Source organism: Sphaerodactylus townsendi, linkage group LG05 (assembly GCF_021028975.2).
Source record: "Sphaerodactylus townsendi isolate TG3544 linkage group LG05, MPM_Stown_v2.3, whole genome shotgun sequence".
Lineage (NCBI taxonomy): Eukaryota > Metazoa > Chordata > Lepidosauria > Squamata > Sphaerodactylidae > Sphaerodactylus > Sphaerodactylus townsendi.
In genome coordinates, this window is record NC_059429.1 from 76,481,777 (window position 1) to 76,502,488 (window position 20,712).

At 42.3% G+C, this 20,712-nt stretch overlaps 2 protein-coding genes across 6 annotated transcripts in view; one reads left to right on the plus strand and one right to left on the minus strand.

The window, feature by feature from the left end:
• SZT2 (SZT2 subunit of KICSTOR complex) overlaps window positions 1–3,989 on the minus strand; it is a 92,667-nt gene extending 88,678 nt beyond the window's left edge. For all 5 annotated transcript variants that reach the window (XM_048497163.1, XM_048497159.1, XM_048497161.1 and 2 more), the window contains exons 1-3: window positions 3,883–3,989; window positions 403–528; window positions 59–232 (exon numbers count right to left, since the gene is read on the minus strand). In XM_048497163.1, coding sequence (XP_048353120.1) covers window positions 59–232; window positions 403–528; window positions 3,883–3,912 — 330 coding nt within the window. In that variant the 5' untranslated portion in view covers window positions 3,913–3,989. The remainder of the gene's footprint in view (window positions 1–58; window positions 233–402; window positions 529–3,882) is intronic.
• On the plus strand, window positions 3,905–11,919 carry MED8 (mediator complex subunit 8). The gene is made up of 7 exons (XM_048497164.1): window positions 3,905–4,066; window positions 5,329–5,447; window positions 6,643–6,787; window positions 8,943–9,083; window positions 10,098–10,179; window positions 10,382–10,630; window positions 11,083–11,919. The coding sequence occupies exons 1-7, from the start codon at window positions 3,911–3,913 to the stop codon at window positions 11,145–11,147; spliced, it is 957 nt and encodes a 318-aa protein (XP_048353121.1). The 5' UTR covers window positions 3,905–3,910; the 3' UTR covers window positions 11,148–11,919.
• The last annotated feature ends 8,793 nt before the right edge of the window (window positions 11,920–20,712 follow it).

Here is a 20,712-nt window from a genome sequence, read left to right on the forward strand (position 1 = left end):
GTGTGTGTATGTGCATACACTTAAAATGTTCAATTAGTTGGAGGACTAACAAACTCACCACAATCCCTGTAGATGGACTCAAGTCTAATTCAATCACAAAACGGTACTGGTGTGCAAGGAAGGTGACTTTTGTAGAAGGCACCAGTAGGAAAGGCCTGGGCTGCACTGGCTCATCAGGTTGCCAGTTATTTGGTAGTATACTGAGAATATCTAACTCACTGTTTGATTTCACCTTCAGAAAAGGGGAAAAAATGAATAGAGGCACAACTAAAAGCAAAGAAAAGAGATTGGCAAGTTAAAAGAAATCATAGGAAACTTTCCTGAGAAGCATTTAATTTCTTATCATGTCTTTTTCCACCCTGGAAACATATTCAGAAATAGGCCTACATGTGGCTCACTCACCAACTCTGATTTGGGCACTGTCAAAATAACTTGATGCAAATGATTGAGAAACCAGGCTAGGCGTACATTGCGTGAAATCCGATAGTCTTTCTTCATTGAAAGGAAGACCTGCCCAGCCTCCTCTACCTGCAAGTAACAAAGGAAGACAATTTTCAACATACAGGACAAGCAACAAAATAAGGACACTAAAGGGTTTGTTTATTTATTCATTTATTTATTTATTACACTTATATACCACCCTCCCCTGGAGGGCTCAGGGCGGTGAACAACAGAGCATAGTGATAGAGCACAATTTAAAATCGATAAATATCAGAATTAATTAAAAATGGCTCTCTATATATTAAAACCAGGTCCCATTAAAATGCAGCGTATCAACACCAAGCACAACAGATAGCGTCCTACTAACAAATCCCCTAAATGAGGGGGGGATGGCAGGATCCTCAGAGGTTATAAAGGGGGGGGGGGCATCAGCGGCCGGCCTCTCCAAAGGCCCGGTGGAACAGCTCAGTCGTGCAGGCCCTGTGGAACTCATTAAGATCCCGCACGGCCCGCATACCTGGAGGAAGAGCGTTCCACCAGGCGGGGGCCAGAGCTGTAAAGGCTCTGGCCCGGGTGGAGGCCAGCCGCATCATTGAGGGGCCAGGGATCACCAGCAGATTGGCCTCTGCTGAACCCAGGGGCCGATTCGGGACATATGGGGCAAGACGGTCCCGCAGGTACGGAGGTCCCAGGCTGCGCAAGGCCTTAAAGGTTCTAGAAACTTGTTAATAATTATACTTATTAACAATTTTTATCCAAAATATAACTGCCAGAGGAGGTATACATGACTAGAAAAGTAACAGTGATCACAACTAAACAAATGCACAGAGGATAGAAAGTAGCAAAAGCTACCAGGGAATCAAGTCTCATACTATTTATTTATTCCGTTTATACTCCACCTTTTTTTCAACCAAACCAACCAAACCAGTAGGTTTTTCAACCAAACCTACCTTTATTTTATTCTTACAACAATGCTGTGAGGTAACTTAGGTTAAAATAAGCCACAGGCCACCTAGCAAGTGCCCATATTCAAGTTCCTTTTGCTATAGTGTCAGAATAGGATTTGAAAAGATTATACAGCCAGTGTGGCATAGTGATTAAGAGAAGCTGGACTCTAATTTGGAGAACTGGGTTTGATTCCCCACTCCTCCACCTGAGTGGCAGGCTCTAATCTGGTGAACCAGGTTTGTTTTTCCACTCCTACACATTGAAGCCTGTTGGGTGATCTTAGGTCAGTCATGGTTCTCTCAGAACTCTCTCAGCCCCGCCTACCTCACAAGGTGTCTGTTATGGGGAGAGGAAGGGAAGGAGTTTGAAAGCTGCTTTTGATACTCCTTGTGATTGAAAAAAGTTAATATAAATCCAAACTCATCACCCCCATGTTCTCCACACCCATTTGTTGCAGCCTGGTCCAAACTAAATGACAAGTGGAGGGCATGGAGCACTTGGGGGGGGGGGAGGGGGGGGCAGGAGGAAATGTCGGATGAAGTTACAATTATACTTAGGTCTTTATGTGGAACACTGTATATTGTTATCATGAAAGATGACAATAATATATCAACATACCTTTTTATTTTGTAAGAACAATCATGGAAATTTATAATAAAAATCATTTACCAGAGTCTTTATTTATTTTGGATTGTTATAATGTAATCAAGAATAGCCATTATTGGTAACGTTTCATTTTTATATAATATTCTATGCATAATTTTGTTTCCTCTGTAACAAACCAATACAGACAGCAGAGGTGGCCAGGGATGGCACAGCTCCTATGCTACTATACTGCTTCCGCAGGGGTTCCAGGTGGCATGAAATGGAAGAAAATCTCCAGCTGCCAGACAATCCTCCATAGGACTCCAGCATTGGGGGTGTTGCCAGGCAAAAAGCCTGAGGAAGCCAACTAAGGTTGACTTCACTCTCCAGAATGCCCATAACTGCACCAGTAGCTAGGTTTAGGCAGACGCAGCTCTGGGGCCAGAGCCTGCTTTTGGGTCAGGCACTGCAGAGTTCCATAGCATCCACCCACCTCACTGTTTGCCCTCCCCGCTGCAAGTGGCACTTACACCGATGGGGTGGGCAAACATGCCGGTACATCCTCGTGCTGGCTCCAAGAGCCAATTCGCCTCCCTCCTCCAGATTGGACTACCCCTCTTTAGAACTAATTGTAAATATGATTTGATACTATTTTCTTTTTCTGTTAATTCTCATCTATAAATTTAAAAATGTAATAAAAACGTTATGTCAGAAGAAGGAGAGTTTGGATGTATACTCCCCTCCTTTATGGAGACTCAAAGGGGCTTACAAACTCCTTTCTCTTCTTCTCCCCATAACGAACACCTTGTGAGAGAACTATGACGCCACTGATTATTGCATTATACCACAACTGCCTGATAATCTGGAACATACTCAATCAGTTGCTGGTGTTTGGGATGAAAAAGTACATTAACTAGTTATGGCTGCACCTTTCATTGGGCATGTGGTTATGTGATTTACATCTGTTTACTTGTAAGTCAGACACAGGACAGAGGAACTCAGCACATGATTGCAGGCTAAGAATTCTCTGAAATGAAAAAGTTTGGTCATTCTTACAGTAGAATATGTAATATAGTATCTAATTTGTATCTCTTTTATTGGTATCAATTTTTCTGGAGCATCAGATTGATATCACATACTGGGCCAGATTCTTCAAAGCAGTTCCTATACTTCGTGTAACAGCACATAACATGAGATAACACCAGCAGTTGGCTGACTGGAACAGAGCCAACTGTGCCGAGTCCACTGTGCCAATGAAGGGAGTTTCATGGCTGTTTGGGTGCTGCAGTGACAATACTGAGGGACATGCAGCGCTTAAGATACTGGCACTAACAGGCCATGACTATCCATTATTTTTCACAACATGGAGCTCACACACCCCTCCCCCAACCTTTCTCGAAATATATTTATTCGGTATTTTATTTATGTATGGAATTTAACAGCAGTCTCTCCCGAGTCCTACATGAAGGAACTCATTTACTGAAATCGTTTGTATGCTATCCTTCAAACAGCTGTCTGCGCGGCAGATGTTTGCTGTATATGGGTAGCCTCAATGAAGGATGTATAAACTTAACAGAGAATAAGAAGGTCTAAAAAGAGAAAGCAAGCGGGCGGAAGGGGGTCGTTTGAAGTCTAGGATCAAAATGACCCTCCACAGCCAAACTTTTGCCTCATCCCAAATCCACAACCCTTATCAGCTAAGACAGTCACGGTCTTTAAAAAAAGCTCCCTCTGTCTCCAAAAGCCTCCTTCCGCTCCGCCGTGAGGACATATTGCAGAGCCCGGCCCCGCCTGCGGGGCTTTTCCTTTGTGTCCCGCTGTTTGCGGGGCTCCTCGCGTGTCGCCGTCCACCCCCACCCCCCCACCCCCGCGAGGCCAACCCGCGCAGGACTCGAGCAGAGGCGGTACCTCAGCATCGCCCTTCTCGGAGGCAGCCATGGCCGACACCTTCCGACGCCGCCACCTTCGACCTCGTGACGCGCCGAGCCAGAAGAGGAAGTCGAACAGGGGAAGTCGCTCCCCCGCAGGAAGCCAGGCGCCTCTCTCTCTCGTTCTTTCTTTTTGGCAGACTACGGGCTCTGTTGCTATGCAGGTGAAACTCGCAGCAAGTTGTGGGTGGGCGGGGGAGGCTTGTTCCGTGGGGTGCAGGTAGGCACTGGTTAACTCCTTGTCAAGAGACAAAAAAAAAGCACTGCGGCGCTTTGGGTCTCTTGCCTCGAAAGGACCACCAGTTTTTCTGGTGGAGTCAAAAACGCCGCTGCTTCTGATTGTTTATAGAGAGGGGCGAGCTCAGACCTTTAGTTTTCCGCCGCTTCAGTTAAAAGGCCGGGCTTGCATCTGTGGGTACCAGGCGGTGGTTTGGATCCATTGCAAGGAGCACGTCACAGATAAGTCCGGAACCCCCCGCCCCTCAGTTCTTTCCAGCATAAATTATGTCTGGCATCCTGCCTGGAATGTTCAGGCACAAAGAGGGGTAATTTTTGCCAATTTCTCCCTCCTGCAGCAGCTCAAAATAGTCCCTTAAATTCAGTTTCTCAGGAACTGGGAAACCTCAGAAATAGCTTTATGTTGAATCAAACATCTCCCATGAGAGGAGGGAAAAAGCAAAAACTGCCCCATTCTTGCTTTCTGCAGAAATCCTTTGTGACAGCAGCATAAAGGCAAAGTTGTGCTATCTGTTTTCCCCACAAGTTTTCTTTGATAGCCTGATTACACTGAAAAGTTATCATTGCAAGCCAATTGGGGCAATAATATTTATTAAAAATGTATGTAACACCTTTTTTGTGGTTGAAGATGGCCATAACTGTTTTGTAATGTATTATTGGTTATTTGGTCACTGTGAGATGAACAGTGTATCCCCCAAGCAGAGTTACACCCTACTAAATCCACTGAACTCAATGGACTTAAAAGGGTATCACTCCACTTGGGGTCACACTGTAAGTGTGGGGTATGGCTCCTGGGCTTTTTATAAGAGACCACTTGTATAGGAAAAGTAGCACCTGTTTCAATTCTTTTTTCTGCATAGTCATTAAGATATGCAGGAACACTGACCTGTAATGAATCTAACAACACTATAGTTAGAGGGCAACATATGCTTTTTGTAACAGCAGTTTTCCCTCAGAACACATTTCTTTCCTTTAGTGGTGCTATATTAATTGTTGCCAGGTAAGCCATGTTATGGCTGAAACATTTTGTTGAGAAATTAAAGAGGACTGGGTGATTGGATATGAGTACAAAAAAAATCAGTCCACATACTGATGTTATTGGGATAGTCACCTGAGAAGCCATGGGGCATATAATTGATCCCCTGATATACAGAATTGTTATACTAAACTTTACCTTTATCTTTTCCAGAGGGAAGAAAAGCAACTTGAGCTATCCTTAGAGGCTCTCATCAGTCAGGTAGCTGACCTGAAGAATTCCTTGGTCAGCTTCATTTACAAGCTAGAGAATGAATATGACCGACTTACCTGGTAAGAGACTGAGAAGAAGCCTATGTGACCAGTCTTAAATAGGTCCAGATTTGGTTGTTGTTGCAGAATCCCAAGTAACATGTAGTTGAGCCTGTATGCTGCACAACTTTAGGTAAGATCCATGCTTGGCCACAATAGTTAAGTTCATCTCCACCATGAAAATATATTTCAGGATTTGTGTCAGTTTAATTTGTGTCAGTTTGTTTCAGATTTTAATGTTCATTGCCTTGGGGAACCTGAGTTGGGTTGAAAGGTAGCATAGAAATACTTCCAATAAAATAAAGTTGATGGCCTAAGGCTGCAGTCCTGTGCACAGTTTTACAGGTATCATGGACTGAAAGACAAATAAGTGGGTTCTAGATCAAATTAAGCCTGAATTTTCCTTGGAAACTAAAATAAGGCTACTGTACTTTGGTCACATCATTACAAGACAGATTCACGAGAAAAGACAATAAAATTAGGAAAAGTTTAACAACTGTAGGAAAAGAGGAAGACCCAACATGAGATGGATTGACTCAATAAAGGAAGCCAGAGTCTTCAGTTTGCAAGACCTGAGCAAAACTGTTAATTTTGATGTTTTAGAGGTCATTAATTCATAGTGTTGTCATAAGTGATTTAAAGGCACTTAACACAGAGACACAGGTCCCAATGAGTTCTGTATAGCTTACATCTGTGAAAGTATGTATTATCAAGCTGCTATGCAGATACATGTTTGTGGCCTATTTTCCATTTGCATATGTACCTCTCAGAGATATGTTGTATTGGGAAATCTTTGCATGGCACTCTCAGTTCAGTTCATTTGCTGTGTCATCTGCTAAAACAAAAGTTTATGTTAGATTGTGCGTGGTAGACAGTTATAATATGTCTTAACTGCAGTTAAGTTAATTGTAGTTTAAATCACTGCAGATATTGTAATCTGGACTGTTACTATTTTTTGGCTAAAGGAATTAAAATTTCAACTACCGTAATTCATAAGGTATGATTTAGGTTCAACTTTTGGTTGGAAAGCACCCAAAAGGCATCTTGCTGAAACTGAACTGCTCTGAGTCTTGTCATGGCCTAGATCAGAGAAACCTAGGTGCACTACCTCAAATTCCATGGTGGAAGAAAGACAGGATATAAATGTAACTAATACATATACGGTGATGGTTTCTGCCTATGCCTTGTATCCTTTCTTTTCTCATGTTTGGTTCAGGCCTTCAGTGCTTGACAGCTTTGCGCTACTCTCAGGACAACTAAACACGCTGAATAAAGTGCTAAAACATGAGAAGACTCCATTGCTGCGCAATCAGGTCATCATTCCCTTAGTGTTGTCCCCAGACCGTGATGAAGAGATTATGGTAACCATCATGTTTTCTCAATTATTTGAATCCTTCTTTGGCTCTGGGGCAGAGGAAAAGCAGGCACATGGCAAAATGAGACCACAACGAAATAATTATGATCATATTAATATATCACAAACTACAGTTATTTTTTATGTTTGTTAACAGCTGTCTTTGGGAGGGAAGGGAAATGTGGATAGCATATCATGCAGAACCGTTCAGAACTCCTTCTGCCCTGCTGAATTGTGGAAAAGCAATGAAAGTAGGAGAACCTTCTGCCCTGATGGAAATCCCAACTGCCCATTTGTGTTCTGTCATCAGAGTTCTGGTTTATACAAGTGGCAGGATGAATTAGTAGGACTCTGAAGTAGAACCTTATTCATAGATGAATTCATTTCTAGTGTTTTTTTTAAACCTGCAGTTTTTGTTTTTTGTTTTGTTTTTGCTGTCAAGTTGCAGCTGACTTATGGTCACCCTGTAGGATTTTCAAGGCATTTTCAAGATGTTCAGAGGTGGTTGCCATTGCTTGCCTCTGTTTAGCATCCCTGGACTTCCTTGATGGTCTCCCACCCAAGCACTAACCAGGACTGACCCTGCTTAGCTTCTGAGATCTGAGAAGATCAGCAGCAGTGGTGTAGTGGTTAAGAACAGGTGCATTCTAATCTGGAGTAACAGGGTTTGAGTCCCTGCTCTGATGCTTGAGCTGTGGAGGTTTATCTGGGGAATTCAGATTAGCTTGTGCACTCCCACACACACCAGCTGGGTGATCTTGGGCTAGTCACAGCTTCTTTGAGCTCTCTCAGCCCCACCTACCTCACAGGGTGTTTGTTGTGAGGGGGGAAGGGCAAGGAGATTGTAAGCCCTTTTGAGTCTCCTACAGGAGAGAAAGGGGGGATATAAATCCAAACTTTTCTTCTTCTTCAGAGCAAAAGCCTGCAAATAGGGAGGGTTTTAAATACAAGCTAGCATTCCAAATTATTTCCCTACCTATAATGAGAAGTGGAATAGTCCAGTCTGAATTCTTAGAATGCTGCCATCTGTTGTACATGTCGTCCAAGCCAAAATAAAGAGAAGAGTGCAATATGTAAAAGTGCAAGAAGCCAGAGCTTGTTCATTCTTGCTGTTCAGCGAGCAAAGGTAGGAAAAGTAATCTGTCCTTTTGTACTCATCTTGTACATTTTCCCTGTATTAACTCTTGTCACAGCACTGTCACTTCCAATCCAAATTTCTACAAGGCTTTGTTTACACTGTGCAGTGCATATGAACATATGGTGCAGAACAGTGTGTAAAATGTTTCAGGATATGTACCTTCTGGGTTCCAGAGACTTGGGCCCTTTCCGCACGGGCCAAAAACGGTGGCCTGGGGACGGCAAAAACGCTGCCCCCAGGCCGCCGTTCGCACAGGCGGCGCTGCTGAAACGCAGCAGCGCCAACCTGGCTCCCCTTCCCCTCCATCAGGGCGGCGTCAGGCCGTCCTCAAAAACACCCCTTTAAAGGGGTGTTTTTGAGAAAACAGCGTGTTCCCTGCGGCGCGGTGCAAACGGCACCGCCGGGAACATGCTGTTTCCCCTGTCCCTCTCTTACTTGCCTCGTCGCCGTCATCGCCCTGCTGTCTTCCTAAGCCCATGCGCTGTCCTTCGACCCCTGAGGTCGGGAGGGTAGCGTCAGGCTGGCGAAGACAGCAGGGCTTACGAGGCTAGAAGAGAGGGCGGGAAGAAGCGGCTCCATCGCGGAGCCGCCTCTCCTGCCGACCTCTGCTGGGGCCGCTCGCGACGCTTTAACGATCGCGAAGCGGCCTCCACCCCCACGCCGGCAGAATTCTTGCCGGTGTGAGGGCCCCGGAGGCCTGTGCCGAAAGGGCCTTGATGTTTACGTTGCTAGAATGTGGCTCCAAACAGTGCTACCAGTCAGTTCCCAATGAACTAGTTTTATATAGCTTACAGCCTTCTTTTGTTCAGATGAATTCCTCACAGTATCTTCATTCCTTTGCCTTATTGTGTATAAGAAACAAAGGAATGCAGATTCTGAAAATGCAAGTATCGTTGAATTCTGGCACCAAATTGCCATAGCATCTGAGTCTCTGTAGCTCATACCAAGGCTATAGGATTAACTTACTATTCTGTGCTTTTGTCACAAAATATGGTTTAAGCACTGATAATCTGGGGGTTTTCAGCGGCAGACAGAAGGACGAGTTCCAGTGTTCAGCCATGAGGTTGTACCGGATCATCTGCGAACAAAACCTGATCCTGAGGTAGAAGAACAAGAAAAGCAACTGAGCACAGATGCAGCTCGTATTGGCACTGATGTGGCACAGGTAATTGTGCTTGAAGGAATTTAGAGTTGCTCCAAGCTTTTGAGGTTGTTCCTTCTGTTATTTTTACTCCTCTACCTTCTGTGTTCCTTCTGTTATTTTTAATCCTCTACACCAGCAATGATCTCCTAACAGCCTGTGAAACAATTTTATCTGGATACAGTAGTGGCATAGCAGTAGTGGCAGGAGCAGCAGCGGCATAGGAGGTTAAGAGCTCGTGTATCTAATCTGGAGGAACCGGGTTTGATTCCCAGCTCTGCCGCCTGAGCTGTGGAGGCTTATCTGGGGAATTCAGATTAGCCTGTACACTCCCACACATGCCACCTGGGTGACCTTGGGCCTGTCACAGCTTTTCAGAGCTCTCTCAGCCCCACCCACCTCACAGGGTGTTTGTTGTGAGGGGGGAAGGGCAAGGAGATTATAAGCCCCTTTGAGTCTCCTACAGGAGAGAAAGGGGGGATATAAATCCAAACTCTTCTTCTTCTTCTACATTTGAATCTGCATAGCAGCAGGGTCAACCCCAGTTTAATTTGTAAGGAAAAGTAATTTACAAAACCACTTTGCGATTTGTATGTTACTTGATGAATGCATGAGGCATTACATGAATCTACATGTATTATCTACATATTCTGTCACTATGTCATGCATGTTCCAGAAGGAACGGGGAATTGTGAGTCTGCTTCTTAAGAAGATGCTGGAACTTGTGAATTTTTAATTTAACTAAGCAAGATAGGACAAAATAATAATTTATAGAACTGTGTTACATGCATGGAAAAAAGAACACTGTGTGCCACAGAATCATCCATGGTTCTTTGTGTGCATTGTTTTTCAGATATCCTTTATATACTAAGTGCTGTCAAGATAGTATAAAAAGTATAAAATTCCCTTTATAAATGAATACTTTCATTTTCTTGAAAGTCTGGAAATTGGCTTGGAGCATTTGCTATTATTTTAAGAAGATAATGAGAGGGAAAAGGTAGCAAATGTTCTGACTGATGCAGATTCCTTTGGTTACAGAAACAGATACAAAGTTTAAACAAAATGTGCATGAACTTGTTGGAGAAGATCAACAAAGAAGAACGAGAGTCTGAGAGTGGAGGTATGACCATTGGACAAGTTGAGGGAGGGTGTGTGTACAAGAGGCATCTGATAGGTCCCAGAGCCAGTGGTCCTGAAAACAGATAAGTAGCACTAGAATAATGTGAGTAAAGTCTAGTACAAGTGTAATAGTGTACAGTGGGGAATAAAGAGTAAAACTCTGGTAATTTGTAGTGCACTGTTAATTTGCCTCTCTTCTACAGGATTACGACAGAACAAGCAGACATACAACACTGCTGATACAAATGCTTTGGTTGCAGCTGTAGCCTTTGGGAAGGGTCTGTCAAACAGGCGTCCACCAGGAGTGACAGGCCCTGTTCAGTCTAGTCAGTCGGGTGCCAACGCCATCATAACAGGTGCTTCTGGCATGCAACAAGTACAAATGCCTGGAGCACCAAATCAAGCACAGCCCATGCTTGGAGGTGTACAGATGCCTCAAGTAGGCCAGCCAGGTAAATATAAGCTCTCAGACATTTTTGGGAATTGCTGGAGTGTCAAAGGAAGGGAAGTGAAATGCAGGATGTGTGTTGCTACAAGAGGGACTGGTGTTCAAGTGAAGCTTTTGTATAAAACTTTAGATTCAGGTGTGCTGACACTCAGGAGGCCATGGACAACATTTGGCACCCTCCCTGCTGTTTCACAGTTTGTGTGCAAAAATAAACATCAGCCTGAGGCAGAGCAAATTGCATATATGTTAGCTAAAATAAGTCTTGAAGATTGTAAAGGTGGAGGAGACTGCAGTGGTGGAGGGAATGAAACAGTGGGAAACATATATAGTATGTGCAGGAAAGATCCTGGCTCAATCCCTGGGTAAGAAATGGAAAAAATATTCACCAAATATGTGCGGAGATGTTGGCCTTTTTGTTTATCACTTCACTAAACCCCATACTTTTCCCATCTCTAGGTAAGATGCCTAGTGGCATAAAAACCAATATCAAGTCTGCTTCAATGCATCCCTATCAAAGGTGAGTTTGGGAAATACTTTGGCCTGTGGTTGCTCCTGGACTTCCTTTCAGAGACTACAAACTACTCTCAGCAGTGAAATTCCTGACTGAACATCCACATTCTCCAAGATCCCATGAGTTCATCTATTTATATATGGCTACATTTATCTCTTTGAACACTAGAGCGCAGGGTGTGTGCTTTGTACAGAGTGTGCCAGAGGCAAATGCTTGTGTCTTCAGCCTATCAAGGTCTGTAGGAAAAACCAGTAGGGAGACTGAGTGTCCTTCTCAGAAGGCACTTCTTTTGAAATCTGTATTTTCTCTAGGTAGAAGAAGCTTGTAATATGTACTCCCAAGAAGTTTTCTGTTTAATAAAAACCAGGTGCTCTGCCCTGGATAACTTTTGTTTGTCTTTGATAGGTTGAGTCTGTATAGTTCAGTTTTTGCTTTTGCTTTTCATAAATCCTTTGAATATAGTGCAATCAGAACAGACCATTAAATAATTTGTTTTGGTCTCCAGTATCAATTAGCAGTCATTATTAAGATGAATATTAACCAAATGTTTTCCAGAAATGAAAAAATAGGTACTAATGGCAGAGCTCATTGTACTGATGAGTGCCATTTTGGTGACTCAAAAAGGAAAGCTGAGCCCTTTGCAAGGTATAATTAAAACATCCAGATACTTGAAGTGATTTGATGTATGGAAAAATACTTCCCTGGCCCTGTATCCTGTGTAAGATTCAATGATTGAGTAATAAACATAGGTTCTTTGTGGTACATTGTCACCACGTACTCTATCCAATGGCCTATCTTTGCCCATATGGAAAAACCTTTTTCGAAGTACCATGTTACATCTTTCATCCATGTTATCAAACATATTTCTTGCATTCCATTCAAGGTTTAATGTATTTGGCCCCAGCCATTAAGAGAGCCCTTCGGGGGTGGGCGGCACATTAAATTTAACTAATTAATTAATAGACAGTTACACAGTGTTGCTCACTTGACACATATTTTTGCCTTAATGTACACAGTAGTGCAGAGTCCCCAGAATGGAGTTTGTTGCTGCTGAATCCATGAGCTCCTGTGCATAATCCTTACGTCACCCAGTCTAAACTGTCTTCTTGTTACTCCAGTGCATCCTGCTTCCTACAACACCCAGTCCTAACTGTCTTGTTTTTACTCCAGTTCATCTTGTATGAATGGCTTGAAGGGCAAATGGGTGTAAAGTAGGTGGAGGAGGCAGCAGAACCCTGAAACCCAGTTCTTAGAGGTAATGTCGTAGGAAAGCCTTGGCTTCTGTATCCTGTTTGTTCATCCTTCAGGGTAATTGGTTGGTGGCTGTCTGAAACAAGTTGCTGGACTAGGTGGACCACAGGTCTGATTGAGCAGAGCTATTCCTAATGTTTTCAGGTGCTTCTAATTTCCAGTATCCTGTTACAATTTGTGCTTCAGATAGCACTATAGTATTACTGTTGATGCTTGTAGCAAAATGTTTCCTACGTAGGGGAGTGCTTTCTTGATTCTTTATAAGCAGTTGCTGCTGTTTGTTTCAAGCATTGTATTATGGGAAGGCTGCAGAGGAGTCTCTTGCAGGGACGGTGGAGGCCTTGTTCAAAGAGGAAGGCAAGGAAGAGAGGAGTTTTAGGCCCAGCAGGACCCGCCCGCCAACAGCTGAGTCAGATGCAGGAGATGGGCTGGGGAGGCAGCTTAGGCCAGGCAGGGCCTGCCCGCCCACAGCTCAGGCAGATGCAAGAGATGGGCTGGGAAGCAGCTGGGACAAGGGAGAGAAATGAGAGGGCAGAAGGGATATAAGGAAGTGGGAAAGGGTGAGTCAGAAGCTGCCAAAGCAGCAGGGAATGTGGGTGGTGGTGTGAGCAGACAAGGGAAAGGACAGCTCAATGGAGGGAAGAGGGACCCTGGAGCCCAGACCCCCTACCAGAACCTAGAGCACAGTTTAGGCTGGTCCCAACCCTGTGCAGTAACAGGGTGGGAGTCTTTCACACAGGCTGGAAACACCTCTCCCTGTGAAGCAACAAGGGAGAGAGAGGGTGCAAACTCTCAGGTCAGCCAAGGGAAGGAAGGCAGAGACCTGCTAGGAGGAGGGTGGCGTGGGCAAGGGCTACCACGTACACCATGTGCCTTGTGGGCACAGTTGTTTCTTGGCCCCTTTGGCCAATTGGGAGAGTCACCGTCTGGGGAGACCAACCCCCAGGTTAGGGCAGGAGGGAAGGATACGCCGCCCAAAGGGCCTGGGCGAGGAGGGGGAACGCCACATTAATATATTGACAAATGCATGAAGACTTTTCTTTGCCTAGTATAATTCATAGGGTGGTTCTAGTCCTTAAATTTTTTTTCTACATTTTAATATTTTAATAATGTTGATGATTTATCTATAGCAGCCTATTCCAGCAGTTTATTCAGTCAATCTTCAGATGTTGACATATTCTCAGATTTCCAGTTTCTGGCTATTAAGTTTCTTGCTGCTTAGATCATATGTAAGGTTAATTTGTCATTTTCTGGTTTTACGAGGGACGTTATCATATTTAGCATGAACATCTCCTTTTTCATATAAAACTCATAGCCCAAAATCTTTTTCATTACAACATAAATACCATGACAAAACTGAGTTATTTTTATGCAACCCCACCACATATGATCAAAAGACTCTTTCTCTTGATGGCATCTCCAGCATATTTCAGAAATCTTATGATACATTTTTCCAATATTACCAAAGATACTAACAGAAAAACATGTTATAGAAGTTTTCCTTGAGGTCAGCATTAATTGTACATTTTAAAATTTCTTTTCCAGATTCTATCCCATTCCTCCTAACACAATCATTGAACTAGCCCCTTGAGCCCAAATTATCATATTTTCCTTTATCCTCTCAGTTTCTGTTTCTCTTGTCAGTAATATTTTATACATCATATACTTTTCACCTTTACATAAATCTTTACATAGATACATAAATACATATACTTTACATCTTTACATAAATACATCCCATAAATCACATTTTTGTATAACAAATCAAACTACTTCATGTTGCTTAAATTGTTCCTTTAGTTGGAAGTACAAAAAGCATTGTCTTTGGTCTCCATTCGTTCTTATTTGTTGCCTTTCTTTCATTTTTAATTGGCCTACCAACTAAATTCTATTGGCCAAAATCATTGTAAAAATTTTATGATTCATGTTAAGTGAAGAAATTGCCTGATAATTATTGACATTACTCAAATCCTGATCTTCTTTCGGTAATAATGTAATCGCAGCTTCCTTCCATGTTTCAGGAATTTCCCATGAACTCAGTATATTATTCATTAAGTACTTTAATAAACAAACTACTACTTCTGAATATATTTTATAAAAAATTCTGGTGAACCCATCTGGCCCTAGGGCCTTCTTCGGTTTCAATTTTTTAATAGTATCTTTAATTTCCGTACTTGTTATTTCTTGGTTTAACATTTGTTTCAATCTGTCTGGTATTTTTATTTCACAATTTTTTGGTGATAATCATCAATCTCCTCCCAATTTTCTATATCTGTTCTTTCATAAAGTTTCCTATAATAATCAACAGATTTCATCATAATATCCTTCTGTTTAGTGTACTTGTTCCTTCCTTCCATTATTTCTGTTATTTTTAGTAGTTTTTCCTGTCTTAATTTCCAAGCCAGCCATCTCCCTAGTTTATTTGCTTGTTCAAAATTAATTCAGTTTCACATAATCTATTTTCTTAACTAGTTCTTGTGCCAACAATAGGAGCATCTGGTTTTGGAGCAAACCTCATTTGGTTCTCACTTGCCTTGAAAGCCTTTTGCTGGGGTCACCAAATGTCAGCTGTGATTTAACAGTACTTTGCACACACAAATCTTAACACCTTTCTTTATCTTTATCTTTATTAACCTTTAATAGGCATAAATAGATCAAGATTTACACAGACACATTCTTCAGTCTCAAGTATGGTTCAGCAGCAAGGAAACAGACCACATAACCTGACGGTTGACCCCAAGGGGCTCAAATCACTTCAGATTCCTTTTTTTAAAAGAAACAGCCAGAGCAAATGACAACAAATACCCCTACACATCAGTGCAAAAATACAATCCAATATAAAATTGCAATAAAGATGAATCTGTTTAGCAAGTTAAAAGCAAAATGATACAGCAATAAGGTATCCTACCATGCAGATTAGACAGATTGGAGGCGATACCTATCTTTTTTATAAGAAGTTCTACATTTTGTTTATGTATCATATTTTATATTTAAAAATTTGATTCTGTGCCAAATAATAAAAAACCAATTTGGTTTAGTGTAATGGTATAATATATGTATATATTTAAAAAATACAGTTAAAAGTAATAAAATGAGAATAAATTAGCACTTTAAAATGGTTGTCAGGTATAGAGCTACCATACGTGTTGTATGAGCATTGTAATCTCCAAGAAGAAAGCGATATGGCAACAGTAGGGTTAGAAATTTTCCTCGCATACACTAGTAAAGGGTGAATTAATCTGAGAATGGCATCTGCATTTATTTGACACTCTAGGAGGACATGGGTAAGAGAGTCAATGGAGCCACAGCGGCAGTGTCTTTGTTGTTTTGGAATTTGGTGATACCCTCCGTTGGTAGAGGCTGAAGGAAGACTGTTGAATCTGGCTAACATAAATGCCCGACGTTGTGCAACCGGTAAAGTAGCTGCTAGGTAATTGGCTAAAGCTCCATACTTGGGAAGGATGCCCAAAGCTCGAGGAGAACAGACTGGAATTTTTGGATGAATAGAAAGCCTGGCGTTCATGGTCTTTCAGTCTGTCTTTGATTTGGCAGAAGATAAAGTTCTCATTGCTGTTTTGAAGGACAGTTAGATCTATTCCAATGCTCCTAATTTTGTTGGTAATAGCCTTGGACCATTTGGAGACGTAATTATCTTTAAGTAGGTGTACGGTAATGTCGTCATCCTTGGATCTAAAGTGGATCTTGAGCCAGAATTTTATTGTGAAAATCCAAGCTAGGGTTTTGACTGTGGATAGTCCACATTCAAGACACAGAGTAGTGAAGGTGATACTATTGGGGACTCCCATTACTCTTCTCAGAAATGATGCTTGGATTAGATCAATTTCTGAGTTGAAAGCATTGATCCATATGGGGATCCCGTAAAGAGTCTTTGGAATCACCTTTGCTTGGAAAATCTTCAGGGCAGCAATGATGGATTGAAAACCCTTCCCGTAATAGAATTGGGCGATACCTGATAGCAGCCTTTTCCCGGAAGTTATGGAGCAAGATCTTTGTAGTGACCACTGGAAATTATATTGGAAATTTAGGCCTAAATATTTAAAAGATTGGACCTGATTAAGATGGATGTTATTGTCACAAATCTTAACACGTTAAGTAGCAAGGATCTCACAGATCCTCATGTTGTACCACTTGCCAGTATTTTGTACCGCCATACTTGATTTTGTACATCCATTTTTTATATATTACTAATGTGTCCTCTTCAGCATTTTTATGCCTTGTGGTGGTGAAAAGAATAAAAGTGATGTTTGCAGGAGCTGGACTTCACTGCATTAGACCATTGAAACAGAATTGAGGTTGAATCTTTCCCAGAAAGCATACAGCGATGATTGGCATTGCTTGGAGTGAGGGATTAGAACAACAATGTATAGGCTGTGGAGGGCATTGTCGGTCCTCATGGAAAAAGAATTGCTGCCAAACAAAACATGTTTTCCTGGAGGGTGGTTTCATTGGTGGTTTGAGTAGGATACACAGTGTATACAGAACTCCATGTATACAGAAACCGAGAGCAAGGTTTCTACCCTGCAGGGTCTGGTTCTGAATTTGTTCTGGAGCTGCTTATTCACCTTATCATTTTGATGTCTTTATTACAGTTGCCAAAGAATGAAGTGATTAAAATGTCAAGGCAGTAGAATAGTTTCAGAGGGAAGCCATATTGGCTGCAGTAGAACAGCTAGATTCAAATTAAGTAACACCTCAGAGTCCAGTAAGATTTTCTGGGTATGAGCTTTCAAGTGTCAAAGGTAGTGGAATGGAAAGCACACCTTCAGAATGAAGGTAATAAGAGTTCATCTTTGAATTTTCTTCATATAGAAAACTCAGTGAAAAATAGAACATTAGCACTGTAAGGAAAAAGCTGTGCCTTCTAAGAACATAAGAACAAGCCTGCTGGATCAGACCAAAGTCCATCTAATCCAGCACTCTGCTACTCGCAGTGGCCCACCAGGTGCCTTTGGGAGCTCACATGCAGGATGTGACAGCAATGGCCTTCTGCTGCTGTTGCTCCTGAGCACCTGGACTGTTAAGGCATTTGCAATCTCAGATCAAGGAGGATCAAGATTGGTAGCCATAGATCGACTTCTCCATAAATCTGTCCAAGCCCTTTTTAAAGCTATCCAGGTTAGTGGCCATCACCACCTCCTGTGGCAGCATATTCCAAACACCAATCACACATTGCATTAAAAAATATTTCCTTTTATTAGTCCTAATTCTTCCCCCCAGCATTTTCAATGTATGCCCCCTGGTTCTAGTATTGTGAGAAAGAGAGAAAAATTTCTCTCTGTCAACATTTTCTACCCCATGCATAATTTGATAGACTTCTATCATATCCCCCCTCAGATGTCTCCTCTCGTCTCTTCTCTTTGCTTTGTGTGCTGGTTTCCTATTTGCAGAGAGTTATTAACAGATAATTTTAGATTGGTAGCCATGTTAGTCTGTAGCAGCAAAATAAAACAAAGTGGAAATTGAAAGTTATTGTTTAAAAAAGCTGATTTAAGTATATGTGCATTAAAGAAAGAGTCAGAGAGTTCTAATTTGAAAAAACCCCTACTTAACAGGACTTTTTATAGGCTGCCTAGTCTTTGATTTCCAAGTAGAAGTGAAATTATTATTTCTGGATAAACAGGAGAGTGGCAAAATAAAAGGTTTTGACCAGGGATATCCTGGTAAAGTTTACAAAAACCAGTACTAGAAGCAAAATCCTAGAAATTAAAGATTGAATCCAGATTTAAAAGCAGATGGGCAGGAACTGATAACATTTGCAGTCTCTGACATTAAAGTAAAAGAAATAATTTCAGTTTTAACCAAAACATTGGTGAAACATAAAATTGATTATAGGTAATGCTTTCTGTTTAAATTAGTGGTACAATTTATAAAAGAGGGAGCTGGAAAAGTATAAAGGTTAAGAGTGGCAGATTCTAATGTGAAGAACCAGGTTCAATTCCCCAGTCCTCCACATGAAGTCTGCTGGTGACCTTAGGCTTGTCACAGTTTCCTCAGAGCATTCAGCCCACACAGAGGCAGGAAATTGCAAACCATGTCTAAATTTCTCTTGCCTTGCAAACTCTACAAGGTCACCATAAATCAGCTATGACTCAACAGAAAAATCACACACACACAGTTTAAAGGAACTACCATTATTGTAAAATCAATTATGGACGTTAAACAGTTCTTGGAGATCTTGAATTCTGATATAGAACTGGAGGCAGATGCATATACACACCTAACAAAGAACAAACCCTTCATTGACCAATAACAAATTGGGTGGAAGGTGAATTAAGTGTGGCAGAAGATATGAATGGTGAATGAGACTGTTCTTTAGTCATGAGATCTCAGAGTGAAATTCTTGGAAATTAATATGTGACTGAAGGATATAAGTATAATTTATTTTTTAGATATAAATTTCCGATGGAAAAGGAACATACATTTTTCTGCTCCAGCAACAACTCGCATTCCTACATGGGTTATGTTTTTGCCGATTTAGGATTGGGGTAACAGAATTATGGCTGTTTCCGCACAGCCCAATAACAGTGCCCTAGGGATGGTAAAAAAACATCCCTGGGGCGCTGTTCGCACAGCAGGTGCTCATGCCGCCTAAGTGGCGCGAAAACGCCCCTTTTAAGCCTCACTCAGGATGCAAGGTTTTTCAAAAGCGGCATCTTCCACCCGCTGCTGTGTGAACAGCAGCGGAAGGTAGTGTTTTTCCCGCACTGGCCCCAAACGCCTCCTTACCTCCTCCTGGCTTCCATCACTCTGTGGAGGCCAGGGGACATGTCTCCTGGCCTCCATCCCTGCAGGCGTGTCCCCTGGCCTCTACAGAGCAATGGAAGCCAAGAAGAGGTAAGGAGGCATTTGTGGGGCTATGCGGCCACGCAGGGCTGTGCAGCCAGCGGCGCCATTCATGGGAACGGCCCCAGGGCTTGCATCAGCATGAACCATGCCGATGCAGCCCCATTCCTCTGGCTGTTCGGACGGCCTCTGATTGATTGGGGTAACAGAATTATTATTTGAGCTATGTCTCATGCTGCCAAAGGAAACTTTGACTCTTGAAAGCTCACACCCCAAAATCTTGGTGATCTCTAGGGTGCTACTGGATTCAAATCTACATCAAGCCAAGAATAGTTTGAAATTACATGATGCTTTAATAATAGCAAAATCTTTATTTAGAGCCAAATCAGGCTTTGTGTACAGTAATAAATCAGGAAAGGCTTCACCCAAGCCTCTGACAAAAAAGCAAGTAAGAAATAAACCTTTAGGAATTATCAAGATGTGTTCACTCAGTCGTCTGCCCAAGCAATAAAAGATTTTCAAAATTGTTATAAAAAGTTATACGCCACAGACAGTTCCTGTATGGATGAACTAAGGAGATTCTTAAACAATATTTTCATGCCAAGTTTATAACCATTGCTAGCTTGTAGGCCATTTATGTACTACCAGTAGCAATTCCCCTCAGGTTTTAGTATTTTGTTCTGAGGCTTCCCCCACCCTAGGACATCAGAAGATCAATTACCCACTCCCCTTTCCCCGCTTTTCCCTCGCCTTTTTTTCAACATCTCCTGTGGGTGACAGTTTCTGTCTGCAGAGAATTTGACTTTGGATGGTCTGGGTGGGGTTTTTTATTTGTATACAATTGAACCAACATATCTGCACGGCTCTGAAGCTACAATTGCATTGGTTGCCAGCGTGTGCAAGTGAAGAAAGCCAAGTAACACTGCCTCCTTTACAGATGGGAGCATGAAAATAACTGGCTAATTGTTCTTGTCTGCTGGGTGATAGCACTGTTGTCCAGGTTTGCTGCATTTGGGCCAGCACATCAGTGCAGTGGAGAAACGGCACGCTCGGGTTGGCCACTGGTGCATGCTCGCAAAGAGACCTGTGTTTTTATGTTGGGAGGGGATCTGCCATTGTGTTTTCTCCTTTTTGAGCTCTTGGGGCAGGTGGCAGTGGGTGGATGTTCAGATATCATCATCATCTGGTTCATGGGGGACAGTTGTTACATGAAATATAAACATTGCCCCTGTTGCAACTACTTCTCACACCTTTCCAGATAAAGGTAAGGGTGAGGGTTGTGAAATGGTATCATTGTCACCACTGTGGGCAGCCCTTTTGGGGGCTGGGGCATCATTACTGGGCCAGAGACCTCTGCTTGACAGGAGAACCAGGATGGCTGCTCGGGTCAGTACAACCTTTCTCTATTTACCCTTTATGCACCTCCTCCAGAACTGGCTACGCTCCCAAAGAGATTTTTCCATGATTGATGAAGCCTGCCTCACCGGACTGCATTTGTGATGTTAATTTGGTTGGTGCTC